Source organism: Rissa tridactyla, chromosome 9 (assembly GCF_028500815.1).
Source record: "Rissa tridactyla isolate bRisTri1 chromosome 9, bRisTri1.patW.cur.20221130, whole genome shotgun sequence".
Lineage (NCBI taxonomy): Eukaryota > Metazoa > Chordata > Aves > Charadriiformes > Laridae > Rissa > Rissa tridactyla.
In genome coordinates, this window is record NC_071474.1 from 2,995,842 (window position 1) to 3,011,441 (window position 15,600).

The 15,600-nt window shown below is 40.2% G+C and overlaps 1 protein-coding gene, 1 long non-coding RNA gene and 1 other non-coding gene across 4 annotated transcripts; all 3 read left to right on the forward strand.

Annotated features, from left to right (window-relative positions):
• Positions 1-62: 62 nt before the first annotated feature.
• LOC128914896 (uncharacterized) lies at positions 63-3,348 on the forward strand. Its single transcript, XR_008468462.1, has 4 exons — positions 63-362; positions 473-698; positions 1,579-1,668; positions 2,272-3,348. It is a non-coding gene; the product is annotated as an uncharacterized LOC128914896 (long non-coding RNA).
• Positions 3,349-7,238: 3,890 nt separating this feature from the next.
• TIPIN (TIMELESS interacting protein) lies at positions 7,239-15,576 on the forward strand. 2 transcript variants are annotated; one of them, XM_054214593.1, is made up of 8 exons: positions 7,239-7,757; positions 8,175-8,333; positions 9,589-9,682; positions 10,580-10,655; positions 11,766-11,888; positions 12,441-12,504; positions 14,338-14,535; positions 14,914-15,576. In XM_054214593.1, the coding sequence occupies exons 2-8, from the start codon at positions 8,201-8,203 to the stop codon at positions 15,063-15,065; spliced, it is 840 nt and encodes a 279-aa protein (XP_054070568.1). In that variant the 5' UTR covers positions 7,239-7,757; positions 8,175-8,200; the 3' UTR covers positions 15,066-15,576. The 2 variants fall into 2 exon arrangements, with proteins under 2 accessions (XP_054070568.1, XP_054070567.1); XM_054214592.1 differs by having other exon boundaries at positions 7,240-7,761.
• Positions 13,382-13,518, forward strand: LOC128915391 (small Cajal body-specific RNA 14). The gene has a single exon (XR_008468630.1). It is a non-coding gene; the product is annotated as a small Cajal body-specific RNA 14 (non-coding RNA).
• Positions 15,577-15,600: the final 24 nt, after the last annotated feature.

Below are 15,600 nucleotides of genomic sequence, written 5' to 3' on the forward strand. Positions count from 1 at the left end.
CAGCGCGCAGGCGCAGCGGACAGGCGCAGGCGCGGCGGGCGCGGAGAAGCCCCGCTGAAGCCCTGCCCTCACCGCGCTCTGCCCGCAGCCGCGGGCGGCCGCTCCCTCCGCGTACCGCTGCCCCGTGTGGAAACTACTCTGTTCATCATTAAAATACAAGCCTCGGCTGGGGTACTAACGGCTGCTAAATATTTCCCAAAGCAAGAGCCTGAATTAAAAATGGAAACGGAGGACGGCAGTTACAAAACTGCGAATTATACACAGCAAAAGGAGTATGAAAATGAAATGCCCGAGCTGCTTTTGCTGGGGGAAGGGCCAGATTGGGTCACAGATTTCCCACGTTAATGCGATGATGGTTTTATGTATGTACATTGCTCTGAAGTTCTGACTTGCATCACTAGGATTTGGGGTTTTGTAATTACGTTACTTCAGTGAACCTAAAAAATATAACCAGGAAAATTTTCTTTTCCAGGAGCTCTCTATCATTTTTTGGCATGCAAAAGCAAGAATGTACGGCTGAGAAAGAATGACTTAGAAAATAAATCTTAAAAAAAAAATCGATGTTCTATATGGGGATTGCATTTTGTGAATCCACTACTTCTTTAACAGTTTTGAGGTCAGACACAGAAGTCCCGAACCACTGGGCAGCACGCCTGCCACCCCCACGCCGTGGAAGGAGCGGAGCCTCTTTTATACAGGTAATTCTGGGGAGAAAAACACCAACGTAAATACGAGGTTAAAATTTCGGAGCACAAAAGCCACCTTTCTGCTGAAATAAAGCTTCTACCTTGGGATTTGAACTGACCGTGGCCTTGCTTTAACATCAACTTGCTTCCATGCATCTCTAACATACTGATTTTTTAGAAAATAAGTCTGCCAAGTAATGTTGGAAGAGATGTGACCCCCCGCAGCGAGCGTGGCAGGAACAGGGTGGCACACAGGTGGGGTGAGGATGTCCCAGTGCCCCTCACAAACTGGGCTGGCGCAGGGGACAGAAGTGTTGTCTCCAACAGCGTGTGCAGCTGAATATTCCTGCTCCAGGCCAGCGGTGGTGTCCTCTGGGGGGCGTGACTTTAACAGCGATGGATATCTCTCTTCTTCAGTCAGTAGTACCGCTCCTCCACACCAGTTCTCTTTGCAAGCAGAGGAATTTAAATGTAAAGATTCCTGTTACTTAGTTGTAGATCTTGGGGGAGGATGGAGTATTAAGAGTACTACCAATGGCCCTATTTGGATCAACAAAGCCAACCTGGATATTACACACATGCAGTGCTTAAAACGATGACATTCCTATGCTAATCGTGTGATAATAGTCAAGAGATAAAAGGAATTAGGTCTATTTGACTTTTCTGAACAGAGCGACAATACAATCCTACCTCTACTGCTGAAACGCTGTGAACAAATTTGGTAAAGTTTGTGCTTCTTTGGAAGATCAACTTCTTGTGGTCTGAATGCAGCAGAAGTAAAGGTGAAGACTCTTTTAAGGCCCATATGCTTAGAAGTTATGCATCAAGAAGGGCTTGCAGATTTCTTCTGCTTTCTGACACAGATGAGAAATTCTTTCCATTTCCATTGCAGGTTTGTGTACCGGCCGTTGCTCTACCTGTCAACAAACATGACACATCTATAAGGAAAGGCTCTACAGTTACTCATAAATTTGCTTCAGTGGTAAGTGAAACCTCTCACAGACATGTAAGCCAAGAACAGAAGCAGCACTGAACGACCCGGTGCCGAGGTGGTGGTGAATGGCCTGGTGTGGGTAGAGGAGTGACAAATCAGTTCCTTTGGCAGTTCCAGCACTGACCACAACCACTGCTATTTGATTTCTGTGCTTTCTTGCCTGAGAGCAGGAAAAGATCAATGCCTAATGCCTTTCCTCCCTGTCGGGCGGATGCTCCAGCTTCAGGACAGTGCGTGTGTCTCTTGGCGAGGAGTGGGAACCCTTTGCATGCTCCTGCTGTGTTCCGTGCCTGCAACAAGCACAGACCTCCACTCTGTGAAGCAGTTCTCAGCCACGTGCTCTTTATCATGCATTCCATAAAACACAATTTTTTGCTGAGATTCCCTAACTTTGGAAGCACGACAGTCTTTTTCCGATACGATGTAGACACGTGAATATGTAACTTCTTTGCAACTGTGGACAGGTTTTACACTCCAATGAGTTGATTCAGCCACAAATTAAAATATAAGAAATCGCGATAAGAAATACTGGGAATATAGTTATTTAAGAATTTTTAATTATATGTTATTTTCCTTTCTTTTTTGCTACAGGATTAAGGCACTATAGTAAAACCGAACGACTAGTGTTTACAGTGACTCATGCAGTATCGAGTCTTTCTATGCTGAAATCAGACTTTTTTTCTGAAAGACACTGAGTTGCAGCTGAGTCTGGTTTTCTCTTTACACAACTGTGTGTGAGGAAATGCAAGGACTCTTTTGTCTGAAACGCTGAACTCTGCAGAGAACATGTGAATATTAGACAGGTATTGAGTGCACAATTATTATATATGCCCCATATAATTGCAGTTGCACTATGCCATAATTGCCCACATGAGTTATGTAACTATAGTTATTCTACGGTGTTGCAAAGTATGGCCTCTTTTTCTCTGAAAAGATGAGTGCAGGGAAGGTTTATTTTCGTCTAAATATTTGGACTGAACAAAGAAGAATTTTTGTTGTGAATTGTGAATTTTCACAGAGTTTGAATTAGTTTGGGGTTTTTTTTTTGCCTTGTAACAGTGCTTGGTTTTCTCCATCAGAAAAACAGCCTACACAAACAGATGAGTGACTGGACATATCTACTGAAAGCAGAGGTTCCAGCATGCAGAATTTTTGAAACACAGCAATAAATAAGTGTGGATAACACTGGTTGACTCAGCTGACAGCAAAAGTGCAGAGGAAATTCCACAACAAAACTTATATTGTAAATGCTTTGTACAAAGCACTGGTCTGAATTCCATGTTTTAATTTTCTGTGGTTTGCAAAAGTAAAATAATATTTTTAATCAAAGTAGTCATTAAAGCTTTTGTAGCAACTGAAATTATTAACAAACTTCCCTATATATAATGCGAAAATGCTGTATCATTCCTAACTTCTTACCCATTTCTAAAGTAGAAAAGATTAAATTATTATTTTCACAGCTTTGCCATTGACAGACATACTCCCTCCATCCAATTCCAGCTACTAAGAGACAGCTCCCTCCTCTGGAGCACTTTATACTTGCACTGTAAACATGCAGAATATGAAAAATTACTGAATTCACTCCTCTCTTTTGAAGTCCCGTTGACCTATAGCACAAAAACAAAGGTATTTCGAATTGACTGAATATAGAAATAAAGTCATGGGTTTATGAATTGATGGCACCGCAGGGAATCATTTCCGTGTAACTGACGCTGCCACTGCCGAGTTCCTCCGGCCCTATCGTACCCCTGGAACCTTAGAAAGACCCAAGAGCTGGGTGGCCTCTGGGCTTTGCTCAAAGCGTCCTAAGACACCTTATTTGGGTTTTGTTGTTGTTGTTGATTTTTTTTATAATGGTTGTCACACCGATCATATTGAATGACCAGTTTTCTTTTACATGATTACATAGCACATTTGCAAAGTTTCAAGATTGCTGTAGGTTGGTTTGAACTTCTGTAAAACAAATAGGTTTCACTTCAGTGCATTTGCAACTAAAAATTAAGCATATATTCCCAGCCAAAACAAAACACGTGTTTTGGGAATTTGAATATTCTCTGCGGAAGGAACTGTGTTTTGCTTTACGAACAGGTGCTTCTCAAGGTGGATGACAGAGGAGAAGACGAAGAAAAAATAGAAGGTAGTGTAATCTCTACGAAAGACTTCTGAGCAGGGAGACTTTCTGATTTATTGATTCCACCACTGCTTTGAAAAATAGAACTAAAATATGTCTCTGTAAACAGAAATGGAAAAAAGAAGCTTGTTTTCATCACCACTTTTTTCCCTCTTGGAAACCTGAATTTTTTCTAGTTTCTTTCATGAAAAAAACTGTGATTACTGTATAGATTAACTGCATCACTAAATTAAGCCAGCTTTTAAAGCTCAATTGCAACATATTTTACTGCTAAAACATATGCACGCAAACTTTTATTTGTAAGATTTAATACTTCTTAATCTATTTAGTGCTTAACAAAGCAATTTAAGGAAATAATTAGTCCCATAAGCAATGGAATTTAAGAAGCCTGATTCGAATTTGACCGAAATTGGCCAACAGGATCAAAAATTATTAGAAGGGGGCTGACAGACAAACTGACTTTCAAACAGCGTGAGATCCCAACCTGTCTTGCAAATCTTGTTTTCCTCAAGAAGCAGGGATTTAAGAGAACACCATGGATCCAAACACAATCTTAAATGTTTTGTAATATACTAAGAGCTTATAAATTAATGTTTAAGGTGACTGTAAAATATAAAATTTAGTTTAGATTAGCAAGATATAAGTGACAAATATCTGAAGTTTGCTAAATCCGGAAGATGTGATCTCCCACTAACACAGCTACAATGGTACCAGTTTTGCGTAGGGTCTATTGAATGAACAGCTTTGCCAACATAATACTTAGAAGGTTTTTGCAGAACAAGTATGACTCCCATAGGAGTAAAACCCTTCAAATGCGTAAGTAGCCAATTATCCATTTTACAGATTTTCTTTGCCATCTATTACATGTAACATAAACCAGGAGAGAAGACTGAAATATAAAATAAGGTGCTAATTTTTTGCAGTTTTTCTAATGAAATGACACTATTCAATACAGAAATAAACAAGTGATATTTCTGTTTCACCTAAACTAGAAAACAGAAGTGTTTTCTAGAATAAAGGCAAGCTATGGGTTGTTTTTGTTTTGGTTTGTTTTTTTCCTGACTTATTATTTTATCAGCATGTGGCTGGTTATTCATTTCCTGAGGAAAAAACAATAATCAATGCCTGCCAGCATATGCTTTTCATTTAATTAGGAACATAGGACTGGAAAGAACCACCTAGGTCATCAAGTCCAGTCTCTAATTAAACACTCTTCAAAAATATTGATTAATCAAAGTTGCATAAATATCGTAGGTTTTATAACACTGTACTCCTCTGCAGAGACTGTAAGTGATCTTTTGCTTTAATCCTTGTATATTTTTTATATACATAGGTATATATTTTTTATATACATGGGTATATAAAAAAGGTATTTTTTTATACCTTTACCAGCACTTTTTTCGTATCTCTTATCTACCTGTTCCGGCAAAGACAAATCACCTACCCCAGGACAGAGCTCTGTCTGTGCAGACTGGCTGACCCGAGTATATGGAGACTGGCAAGCCATGTAAATTAATTCTACCTTCTCCCTGCCTTTGCTCTCAGAGAACCCTGCTATGCTATTTCTTTTCACTTAACAGTTGATTTTGCACAAAATATCGAGGGGCTTAAGGGAATTTTGAAATCTTGAGCCTCTAATAAGTTTGGTTGATATTAGCCAAATATTTAAATTCCAATTACTTCACATAAACCCCCTCCCATTAAATATTAAGGAAAACGTTTACATTAGAAGATGCATCACACTAATCATTATGAATCAGATATTTAGGCTACACCCAAAAAACCTAATTAATTTGTTTGTAAAGATTTTTTGATATGAAAATTATTTTCAATGCAAAGAGCTCATCATATAGACATTTGATTTTCAGTAATTTTATATGACACAAATCTTTACAGTGTTTTGAGCTGGAAATTAGCAGCACTTGATCTATAATTCTTAGTATATCTTTGTGTTTGTTTTCATAGCTCATGAGCCTCAGTCAATTGAAGAAACTGGCCATGTCTAAAAGGTTAAGATAAATGTGTTCAATGCTAACAAATCCATTAAAGTGTTCTCCCTATATTTAATGTATTCTCTGCCATAAAAAATGCTGCTGCATTTGGAGAAACACATTTTAAAGATTAACTGTTAAAATAATTTTGACTAAAGGATAATACTTGTTTTTTAACTGGAGAGGAACTGCAATTGTTTTCCTTTGTCATATTAGAAGGAATACATTAAATTAACAGAAACATTATATGTCTATATAGAGAAATAAGGGAAAACCAATTCCTTTAATGTATTAATGTTTGACATTAATTTCTCTCCTTTTACTAAAATGAAGAGCCTGTAATTTAAGTCACACACATTTCTACAGACTGACCTGTAAAAATACGAAAAGGGCATTTTTGAGATGCAACAGCACTGAAGACCGTTGCATGGAGCTTCTCTCCTATTGTTTCTGCAGCCTGCAGGCCAAGTCTTTAAATGGCATTTTATGTGCACAGATGCCAAATCTCAGAGGACTTGGTGTATTTATTACAGTCTCGACAATTGGAAACAGTTTAGTTTTAAATTACCAGAAGGTTCTAGCTAGCCTCTCTATGGAGGAAAGTCTGGGATCATAGAATCCTACAATGGTTTGGGTTGGAAGGGACCTTAAAGCCCACCCAGTGGCACCCCCTGCCCTGGGCAGGGACACCTCACACCAGCCCAGGTTGCTCCAAGCCCCGTCCAACCTGGCCTTGAACCCCTCCAGGGATGGGGCAGCCACAGCTTCTCTGGGCAACCTGGGCCAGGGGCTCAGCGCCCTCACAGCAAAGAATTTCTTCCACACTTATAATCTAAATCTCCCCTCTTTCAGTTTAAAACTGTTCCCCCTCATCCTATCATTACACTCCCTGCTCCAGAGTCCCTCCCCAGCTTTCCTGGAGCCCCTTTAAGGACTGGAAGGGGCTCTAAGTTCTCCCCGGAGCCTTCTCTTCTCCAGGCTGAACCCCCCCAACGCTCTCTCAGCCTGTCCCCACAGCAGATGGGCTGCAGCCCTCATATCGCCTTCGTGGCCTCCTCTGGCCCGGCTCCAACAGATGACTACCTGTCCTAGCAGCCCTCAGAGGCAGGAAAATGAGAAAAGGCTCAACAGCCACTATTTTAAATCCCATTCCTGGGGCCGATTCATAGCGGGGCCTAGCAACCTTAGACTCTTCGAATTAAACTCTCATCCCCAGCAGCTTCTACCTGAAGAGGTGGCACTAAGCCTCACCGCGAAGCCCTGAGGGAAGCAACTCCCCAGGCCTGGAAACGCCTCAGCCGCGCAGCCCCTCCCACCGCCTTTTGGCGCCAAAAGCGCCGCCGCCGCTCTGTCGCGCATGCGCTCCGGCACGCGGCCGGCCGCTCGCCTCACTCGACCCGTCCTGGGACCTCGCGAGACCCGGGGCTCTCGCGGCGCTGCCCCGGCGCGGGCAGGAAGCGGGGGCGGCGCGGGGCTGTGGGCGGGCCTGGTTCCCCTCAGGAGGCGGGTGAGGAGCCCTGTTCGCCTCGCGTGCCGCCGGTGGGAACAGGAGAGTCGCCGTCGTGGCCCCCTCTATTCCCCCCTCAGTGCCTGCACGCCTCAGGGTTGCTGTGGCGGTGTGAGGGGAGCGGGGCCTCCGCGGCGCCCGGCAGGTCGTAGCTCTGGAGGGAGACCCCAGCGAGCTCCTTCGCTGCCGTCGCTCGGCTCCCTCAGCCTACGGCTCCCTGAGGGTTTGGCAGCCCGGAGGTAGGGAGCTGCCTGGGGTGTCACCAAAACCGCCTGAGAAACAAATTTCCCATTAAACAGAGCTGTTCCTGAAGCCTTGATTAGGAACGCAGCCGCCGTGAGACCGGGTCGTCCTTCTCCCCGTTGTGCTGATGTGCTAAAGTCTCTGGAATTAGCTTTGCTTAAGGAGAGCCGGAAAGGGGGAATCCTCCTCCAGACTGCGTTTCCAAGTGGGTAAGCTGTAAATCAGATGAATTATCACTCCCCCTCCTCCCCCCCCTTACTGCTTGATAATCGAGGATGTGAGCGAAAAACAGCTGTCTTGATAAGTGCTTTTGTTAGAATTCCATTTCTTTTGTTTTACTTCTGTGAGCCGTACCTGCCACTCCCAAGTAACTTTGATGAGTTGAAACATGACAAGCCCCTGTTTTATTTGGCCTGGCGAGGCCGGATTGTGTCATCCGTCTGCATGGTATCTGTTACTTAACTTGCATGACTCTTTTTTTTTTTTTTTTTTTTTTTTTTAGTTGGCAAATCTTTTTCTGGAGAAGCTGTAGACATATTGTATGTAACTGATGTTTAGCTGCTTCCATGGCAGCCATTTCTTCTCACTCCTTCTCTTTAAATACTTCTGGTATTTCCTGCAGGAGGGGAAGAAAGTTTATCTGAGGCAATGATAGATCCTCTAGAGAACAACTTGTTTGATCTTCCTGATTATGAGAACACAGAAGATGAAACGTTCCCACCTCTTCCACCTCCTGCCTCTCCGGGAGGAGACGATGTTGAATGGGCTCAAGCTAATGGAGGTGAACACCTGTGACCCCTAAAGATTCCATTTTGCAATATAGACAATGAAATGCTGGGAGATCAGTATTATTGGTGTTGTACTTCACTAAATGGAGTTTACTGCATAAAAAGTCTCGTGTAGATAAGAAAGCAATTATAAATTTAAATTGTTACCACTTCTATACTTATGAGCTTGTGGGAAAAGTTTATTTTTGTAGATTCCAGGAGAATGTGCACGTCAATCTTCAAAAAATTCAAGCTCTTCTGACAAAATGTTGGTAAAAATAATTATACAGCAGTGATCTATAATTAACCTTTATGCCTTGGATTTCAGACAAAGTAGGGATGTTGAATGTAGTATTCCAGGGAGGTGTTGGTAGACTTTGTAGAGCATGTGACCTAGGAAAAATCCAAGATGTTTCAGGACAGTAAAACTTAATTATTTGTATTTGAAATTATCTTACTGTGTACTGAACAAGCTAATAGAAAGTATAAAGACTTTTATTTTAACTGTTGTTTACTTCTACTCGTATTTGCCTGTAGTATTAAACATATGTTTTCCTTGATCTCTGCTCTGTCTGTTCACTAGAAAATAGGATTTTGGATAGATTTAGTTCCTTGATAGATGAAAAGGACAACTTCTGAATTCCTGATGTTCAAAGTAACAAAAAGTAAACCAAGAAATCAGTATCATAACTAATTGTTAGCTCTGAGATGAGATGGGTACTGGTGCCTTGTCTGTTGCAGTCAAATAATATGTAGTGGCCCTAGTCAAAAAGTATATGGACTTTGGTTCTTAAAAGACATATTGATGGTGGTCGCACATCACCTGTGGTTTTCTTTTTTTAAGGCAATGCTGGTGGTTTAGGTCTGTCTTTCAGATCTGTCAGTGGAAACTTTGGGACACACCTGTCAAATTACGTTTATTGAAAATTTGAGTTTCTTAACTTTTAGAAGCAGTATCTACTGTCAATACACTTCTCATCAGAAATACAATGTAAGAGTTCTAAAATAAAGAAATTTCCCTTTTATGGAACCTACTTTGCTAGAAAAGTTGATTCCTCAGTACATTTTGAAGAAATAGATTTATTTCCAATCTGTCTTGTGGGAGAAGCATGGCGAAATTTGCAGACATTTGTTTGGAGTACTATACCTGCAGTGGAGTACTTGTGACTGTTGTATTTTTGATGGGGTAGAAACTTAAAATTTGCATATCATAATTCTAGTTGATGTCATTTAGATTACATACTTAAAGTGTGTTATTGCCTTTATTAGAACCAGATGGAGACCAACAGTCACAAACAAAGGATTCTGCTGTAGCTCCACGGAAAGCAGTTAAAAGACCAATGCCTAAACTGGATGCCCAGAGGTTATTTTTTACAGAATATTTCTTTCTGTGATTAATTTGGTATATGGCAGTGGGGGAATGGTTAAGGTTACCATGATTCCTGCTTGATCATAGCTAAGTCAAAGGTCAAGAGTTTAGGAGATGGAAGTGCCTCTTGCATGCTGTATCTCAACCTTTTTATTCCTGGCCTACCTGTATAATGCTGTTACTCATCTAACTTTCTTGAAGTCTCTTTGGGACTTAGTACATGACTAATAATTTAAGAGATATTTCTTATTCTTACATAAGACTCTTCCAGCTTGATTTTCTTTATTTTGCTCAAACATAGTACTGTACATTTCTTTAATAAAGTGTGCTTCAAAATAAAACCCCAATATGATGGTAACTGTAAGGTACTACTTAAAGTACACTTACACTTGACTTGTGTACAAGCTGGATGAACTCTGTAAAAAGATAAAGGGTTTTAATATTTTCTTTGTTGTTCTCACTAAAACTGATGTAAGTTCCTGAAAAGCAAGGGAAAGAATCTGAGCTTTCACTTTCTTCTGTTTTAAATATACTGATGAAGTTAGTGATACCACAGGTGGATGCTCTGATGAAGCATCTAATTAGTTTTACTTGGCCAATATAGATACAAGAACTGATTTCCCATGTAATCAAAACAAAAAAGCTCTTTGGACTAGAAATACGTGTATATTTGATTTTCCAGATAAGTCTTTGGTCTTACAGAGTCTTTGTCCTATTTTGTGTGTTTTCTTAACAACTTCTAATTTTGTAAATCTTTCAGATAGGGCTCTGTAACTTTAGGCCACTTAAAGGAATGGGAAGTCGTTTTTGGGGTGTTTTGTTGTTAGTTTGTTTTTAATTAGAAAAAGAAAGTATGCGTTTCAAATAACTTTATCCATGTTCTGTTACCAGGTTAATTTCAGAAAGAGGACTTCCAGCCCTGAGACACATGTTTGACAACGTAAAGTTCAAGGGTAAGGGGCATGAGGTAAGATGTTGTGAGCTTTTGTTTTGTTTCTTGGGAGGTTAATCTAGACTTGATCGATTGCTGCCCATCTGATATGGGGAGAATTGATATTACAGTCTGGTTAGCCAGCTTTCTAACACTATTTGAATGTACCCTGATAGGGTCTGTAGTTGCAAATTTAAAAACAAACAAACAAAAAAACCCCACAAAAAAACCCAAAAAACCAAACCTCTAAACACACGTAAATGTTTCAGTAAAATTCTTGTTTTGATCTTAAAACTGTTTTCCTCTAATTCAAAACTAGAATATCACGTCTGTGACTCTTTGTATTGTCCACAGAATGTTTTGGTGTTTTGGTTTTTTTTTTTTTTTTTAAATTGGAACGAGCTTATTATAAGACTGCCTGCTACATCTGGAATGCCTTTACCATCTCATTTCATGATCGGTTTCCTCTGTTAGTGAAAATCTTCCTGGCTTTTGTGATACCTCTATCCCAATGTTTTTGATATTGAAGAAAGTGTGACATACCACTTAAGCAAAGAGAAAGCAGTATTTTTCCTACAAACTGTCTCATTGTCTTGGGTACACTTAAACATACAAAGCTCATTTTTCTTTAAATATCATTCGACTATTGGCATACTTGCAAGGATGCCTGTGCATCTCTGGTTTACAGCAAACATTCATGGTGTAAATTTTGGCTTTGCAACTGGGGGCACAAAGAAAACTAGGCAGTATTGCTGATCTGAGCAAAAATCCTTACTGGATAAGGTTATTTAGATGTACATTTTTCTGTGTGTTCTAAGCATCAAAATAAACACCAGCTGTGCCCCTATGGATTTTTTTATTTTCTAGGTTGTTTAAGGGCAGCTTCTCAGGAGCCTGTCAGATGTCTTACAGTATATACAAATGCTCTTCCTGAACTTGGGTCGCTATTTGTCTCATAGCTTGAAATTGCACTTAGAGATAATTGTGGAAGGAAAGTTTACCCATGCGTTTATATTACTTAAATTTTCAAGAGGCTTTGAAGCTGCAGGTGCCTAATGTTTTCAGAAATGTTACTCTCCCATTTCCCTCTGCAGTCTTCTGACTTCACCAATTTTTACTAGCTGGATGTCTTATTTTATATTGTAGGCAGAGGACCTGAAGACACTTATACGACACATGGAACACTGGGCTCATAGATTATTTCCCAAATTACAATTTGAGGATTTTATTGACAGAGTAGAGTCTTTGGGGAACAAAAAGGAAGTTCAGGTACGTATTAATTCCTGTCAGTTTCTACTGGTGCAGTACTAAATAGTGTAAGAGGTAGGTTTAGGAGAGCAATTATGCAACAAAAGAAGACTTAAGTTGTGCATAATGCTGAGGAGTATAATGTTGTTTAAATGAATTTTCTTTTAAAAAAAAAAAACTTTCCAATATTTCAATACATTTAGATACAACCTTTCTTTATTTAAATTAGTACCTCAGAGAATTGGCTTCAGCTTTTCCAGGACATCTTTAACCAAAGTAATGTGCTTAAGAGTGATGGAACTGGTTGGTTTTTTGGGTTTTGTTTCTTTTTTAATATTTGAACCTGCAAAAGAAGAGTTATGAAGGATGTTGCTTCATCTGGCTAGGTGGTAGATGAGGACTAGGAACAAGGCACTGAAAGTTGTGGGTCAAACAGACGTGTAGTGAAAGGAGTATTTTTTTCAGAGTTATAAAGTGTAAAGAGAAATTGGGAGTAGTATTAAAAACATAGCAATGTTGTACAAAAGATTTTGTTACAGATGAAATGCTGGTGTTTTAATTTCTCATTTGCAGACCTGCCTAAAACGGATTAGACTTGATCTTCCTATTTTACATGAAGACTTTGTGAGTAATGAAGGTATGTTCATTGTGCTGTTTGCTCAGTGGTTCAGTGCTCAGAATTACTTTACTTCACCTCCTACTGACCAGAAGTTAATGATCTTGATACGCTTTTCTAATGTAGAAGAAATTGTTGAGTGGTCCTCTCTTTTAAAATCAAGCTTCTGTGAGACTTAAGATTACAAAACTGGCCTGATACTGTGACTAAAATGCTACATGTATATACAAAAGTAAATAAAAGTGTGTGGTATACTGAAAGGAAATTGAAAATGGGTATTATTACCCACATTGTTGGCAACATTATTGCAAAAAAAAAACCCAAAACTGCAATTAACAAGTGAATGTATTGGTTTGTGTTTACTCTTATGAGTGTGCAGTATGAAGAGCTCTTGGATCTTACTAATGCAGAAATCAAACACTCCTTACACTGTTTATACCACAAGCTGTTACAGTGCAGTCAGGGTGTAGTGTTCTTAGTAGGGAAAGTACTTGTTAATGCTCGTGGGCAGTTACGTCTATGTGTCCGTCTTGGCATATAGCTACTACTGAGTATTTCTTCTAATATGAAAATCCAGCCACTTAACAACTAGGTAATTCAAGAGTCTCTTCTGATCAGATAATGTTTTTAGCTAGACTAGAATCAATCAATTATTTTTTTTATATAAAAAGAGAGAGCAGAGTTCACTTGGTAGTTCAAAAGAAACTTTATTAGCAGAAATGAGAGAATTTCATAGTCATCCCTAAGCTTCTTCGCAGGTTTTCACATAGGTTTGTCTTCACTTGAACCTCAGCCTCCAGACAAATCAGTGCTTGGGAAAGGTGTTCTGGTGGCTGAGTTAACCAGTGGTAGAACCTTGCCTCACCTGTGGGGACGGCCTTTGGGCTGTTAGTGGCATGTGGCTGTCTTCACTCTTGGCTGCATTTGCTAGAAATGGAATGCAACCGTAAGCAGCCACGAACAGTAAAGCAAATGGTTCCTGCCGACAGGGTCTGTAGAGTTATCAGATTTTTCTGTGCGATGGTTCCATACATTTGTATTTAAATACAGTGCTGATCTGTTCTTGAACTGTGTTAGCGAGTGTACTGCTACAGCTGGTCAGTCTTCAATTGAAAAACTTGAGTAGGTACCTTACAGTTTTGAAATAGAAACTGCAGAGAGAGTATTGTATTAAAAACCAAAACCTTGTTGTCAGCTAACTTCTCTATTCACAGGCTTAAAGTGGTGCAGAGGCACAAGCATACTTGGCCTTAGGCACTCTCGAAAAAGTGCTCTGCTTCTCTATTGGTGGGTGAAGTTTGTCTCATGGAGTTGGACTGCCTCTGTTTTGCATGTGTTAATGTGGGCAAATGAGTAAATATTCCATAATAATAGCACACTGAATTCAAAACTGACTATTCAGTGCCTATGTTCAAACTTCTGTCTGACTCCTGTAACTAGTCCTGCCAATTCCCAAAAGGCAGTACTGTATGAGTAGGGGTGGGAAGAAAATTACCTGCCCTTTCAGTAGGGATTGCTGGAATTTACTGTCTCTTCTTAACCTTCAAGCACAGCTCGTGATTACTAACTTAACACACAGAGCTATGCCTCTCTAAATTCAGGCATTTATTAAGTGTGTTTGGGGTGTCTGATAAGCATTTGTTGTATACTCTGAATATCAGGCATGTGAACCTAGGCAGAAAATTGCCCGTTAAAACTAAATTACTGAGTGATCTTCAGCTGTCAATACAACTTTAAAATGTAGATCATAGAAATGCTTTAAAAATGTTCTCTTGACAGGTATTTAGATCCCTCTGAGTTCAAAATGTTGATTTCTGCCCCTCTTCCCCCTCCCACCTCCTCACTTTTAACCAGATGGTGGAGGAGCAAGCAATGGGCTGGATACAGCCACTGAAGATGTACGTTCCTGCTCTGGCAATGCAGAAGAACTCAATTCTCTGTCTGGCACAACTCTCACGGAAGAGCAACAACAGCGAATCAAGAAGAACAGGCAGCTGGCCTTGGAACGTAGGCAAGCAAAGATGCAGTGCAACAGCCAGTCGCAACACAATGGTAATCAACTCTGTAAATTGAGTGTTAATGTTAAGGTCAGTAGCCTGAGAAGCTTGTACAACTGAGCTGCTGAGTCAGTTCAAGGAAATGGTAGCGATTGCTTTTCTAGTAAGTAGCAAAATGTGCAACTCTCAAACTTAAACTGTCTTCCTGTAGTCAGACTCCTCCAAAGCTAAGTCAGAACTGCTCTCCCTAGTTGTCACACCACGTCATGATAGCTTTGTCTGATGAAATGAAACTCAACTTGCTGGTCATCTCCAGTTGGCTTTCCCACGGACTGTGGTGGGACTCTGGTGCTAGAAACTGCACTGTTAAACACAGCAACAGTGCTTTCTCATGGTAGGAATTGCTTTATGACCTTTTTTTCTTTTTTAACAGAGCTCTCTGCTCATTACATGGAAGACGAGTTTAATACCCCAGTTGCTCAGGATCCCACTGACCTTATCGAAGACACTCAAGTTACTACAACCAAGGTTGCTGTTCCAGAAGCTGGAGATACAGAATTGGAATGTGCCAGTGAAAAGCAGTAACCGTTCCCTATACTTTGAATGACTTTCTTGACTGAAAGACCCCCCAAGTTTTATGTACTATCGTTATATTAACTGTTGCTGGCCCTTTGCACTCTGACTCCAGAAGCTTTATGGAAGTCTCCACCACGACATCTGCATGGTTGGACAGAACTCTTCTCTTGAAACTGCAGATGAGCAGCTCCCTACACCAGAAAACAGAAGTTCTTCATCTGCATTTGAGACATCTTTTACACCTCCCCCAACACTTTTCAGGGCACCTTAATGAGTTTTTGACCTGCTTTGAATTTCGTTTACAATTGATGTCAAACTGAAGTAACTGGGATATTGACAGGTGAAGTTTCTGTTAAAGCTGTGTTGGTTGGTTGTTTTTCTTTTAATACAGGGTATGTACAATATCAGATAGTACTATGTCTGAACAGGTCAGCCTGGATTTTTTTTAACTTTGTTATCAAGTACCTGTATCTTTTTCTTATAAAATTGAAGCTATTAAACTTCAGAAGTCAAACCTGAACTTCATATATGAGGCTGTTACAAC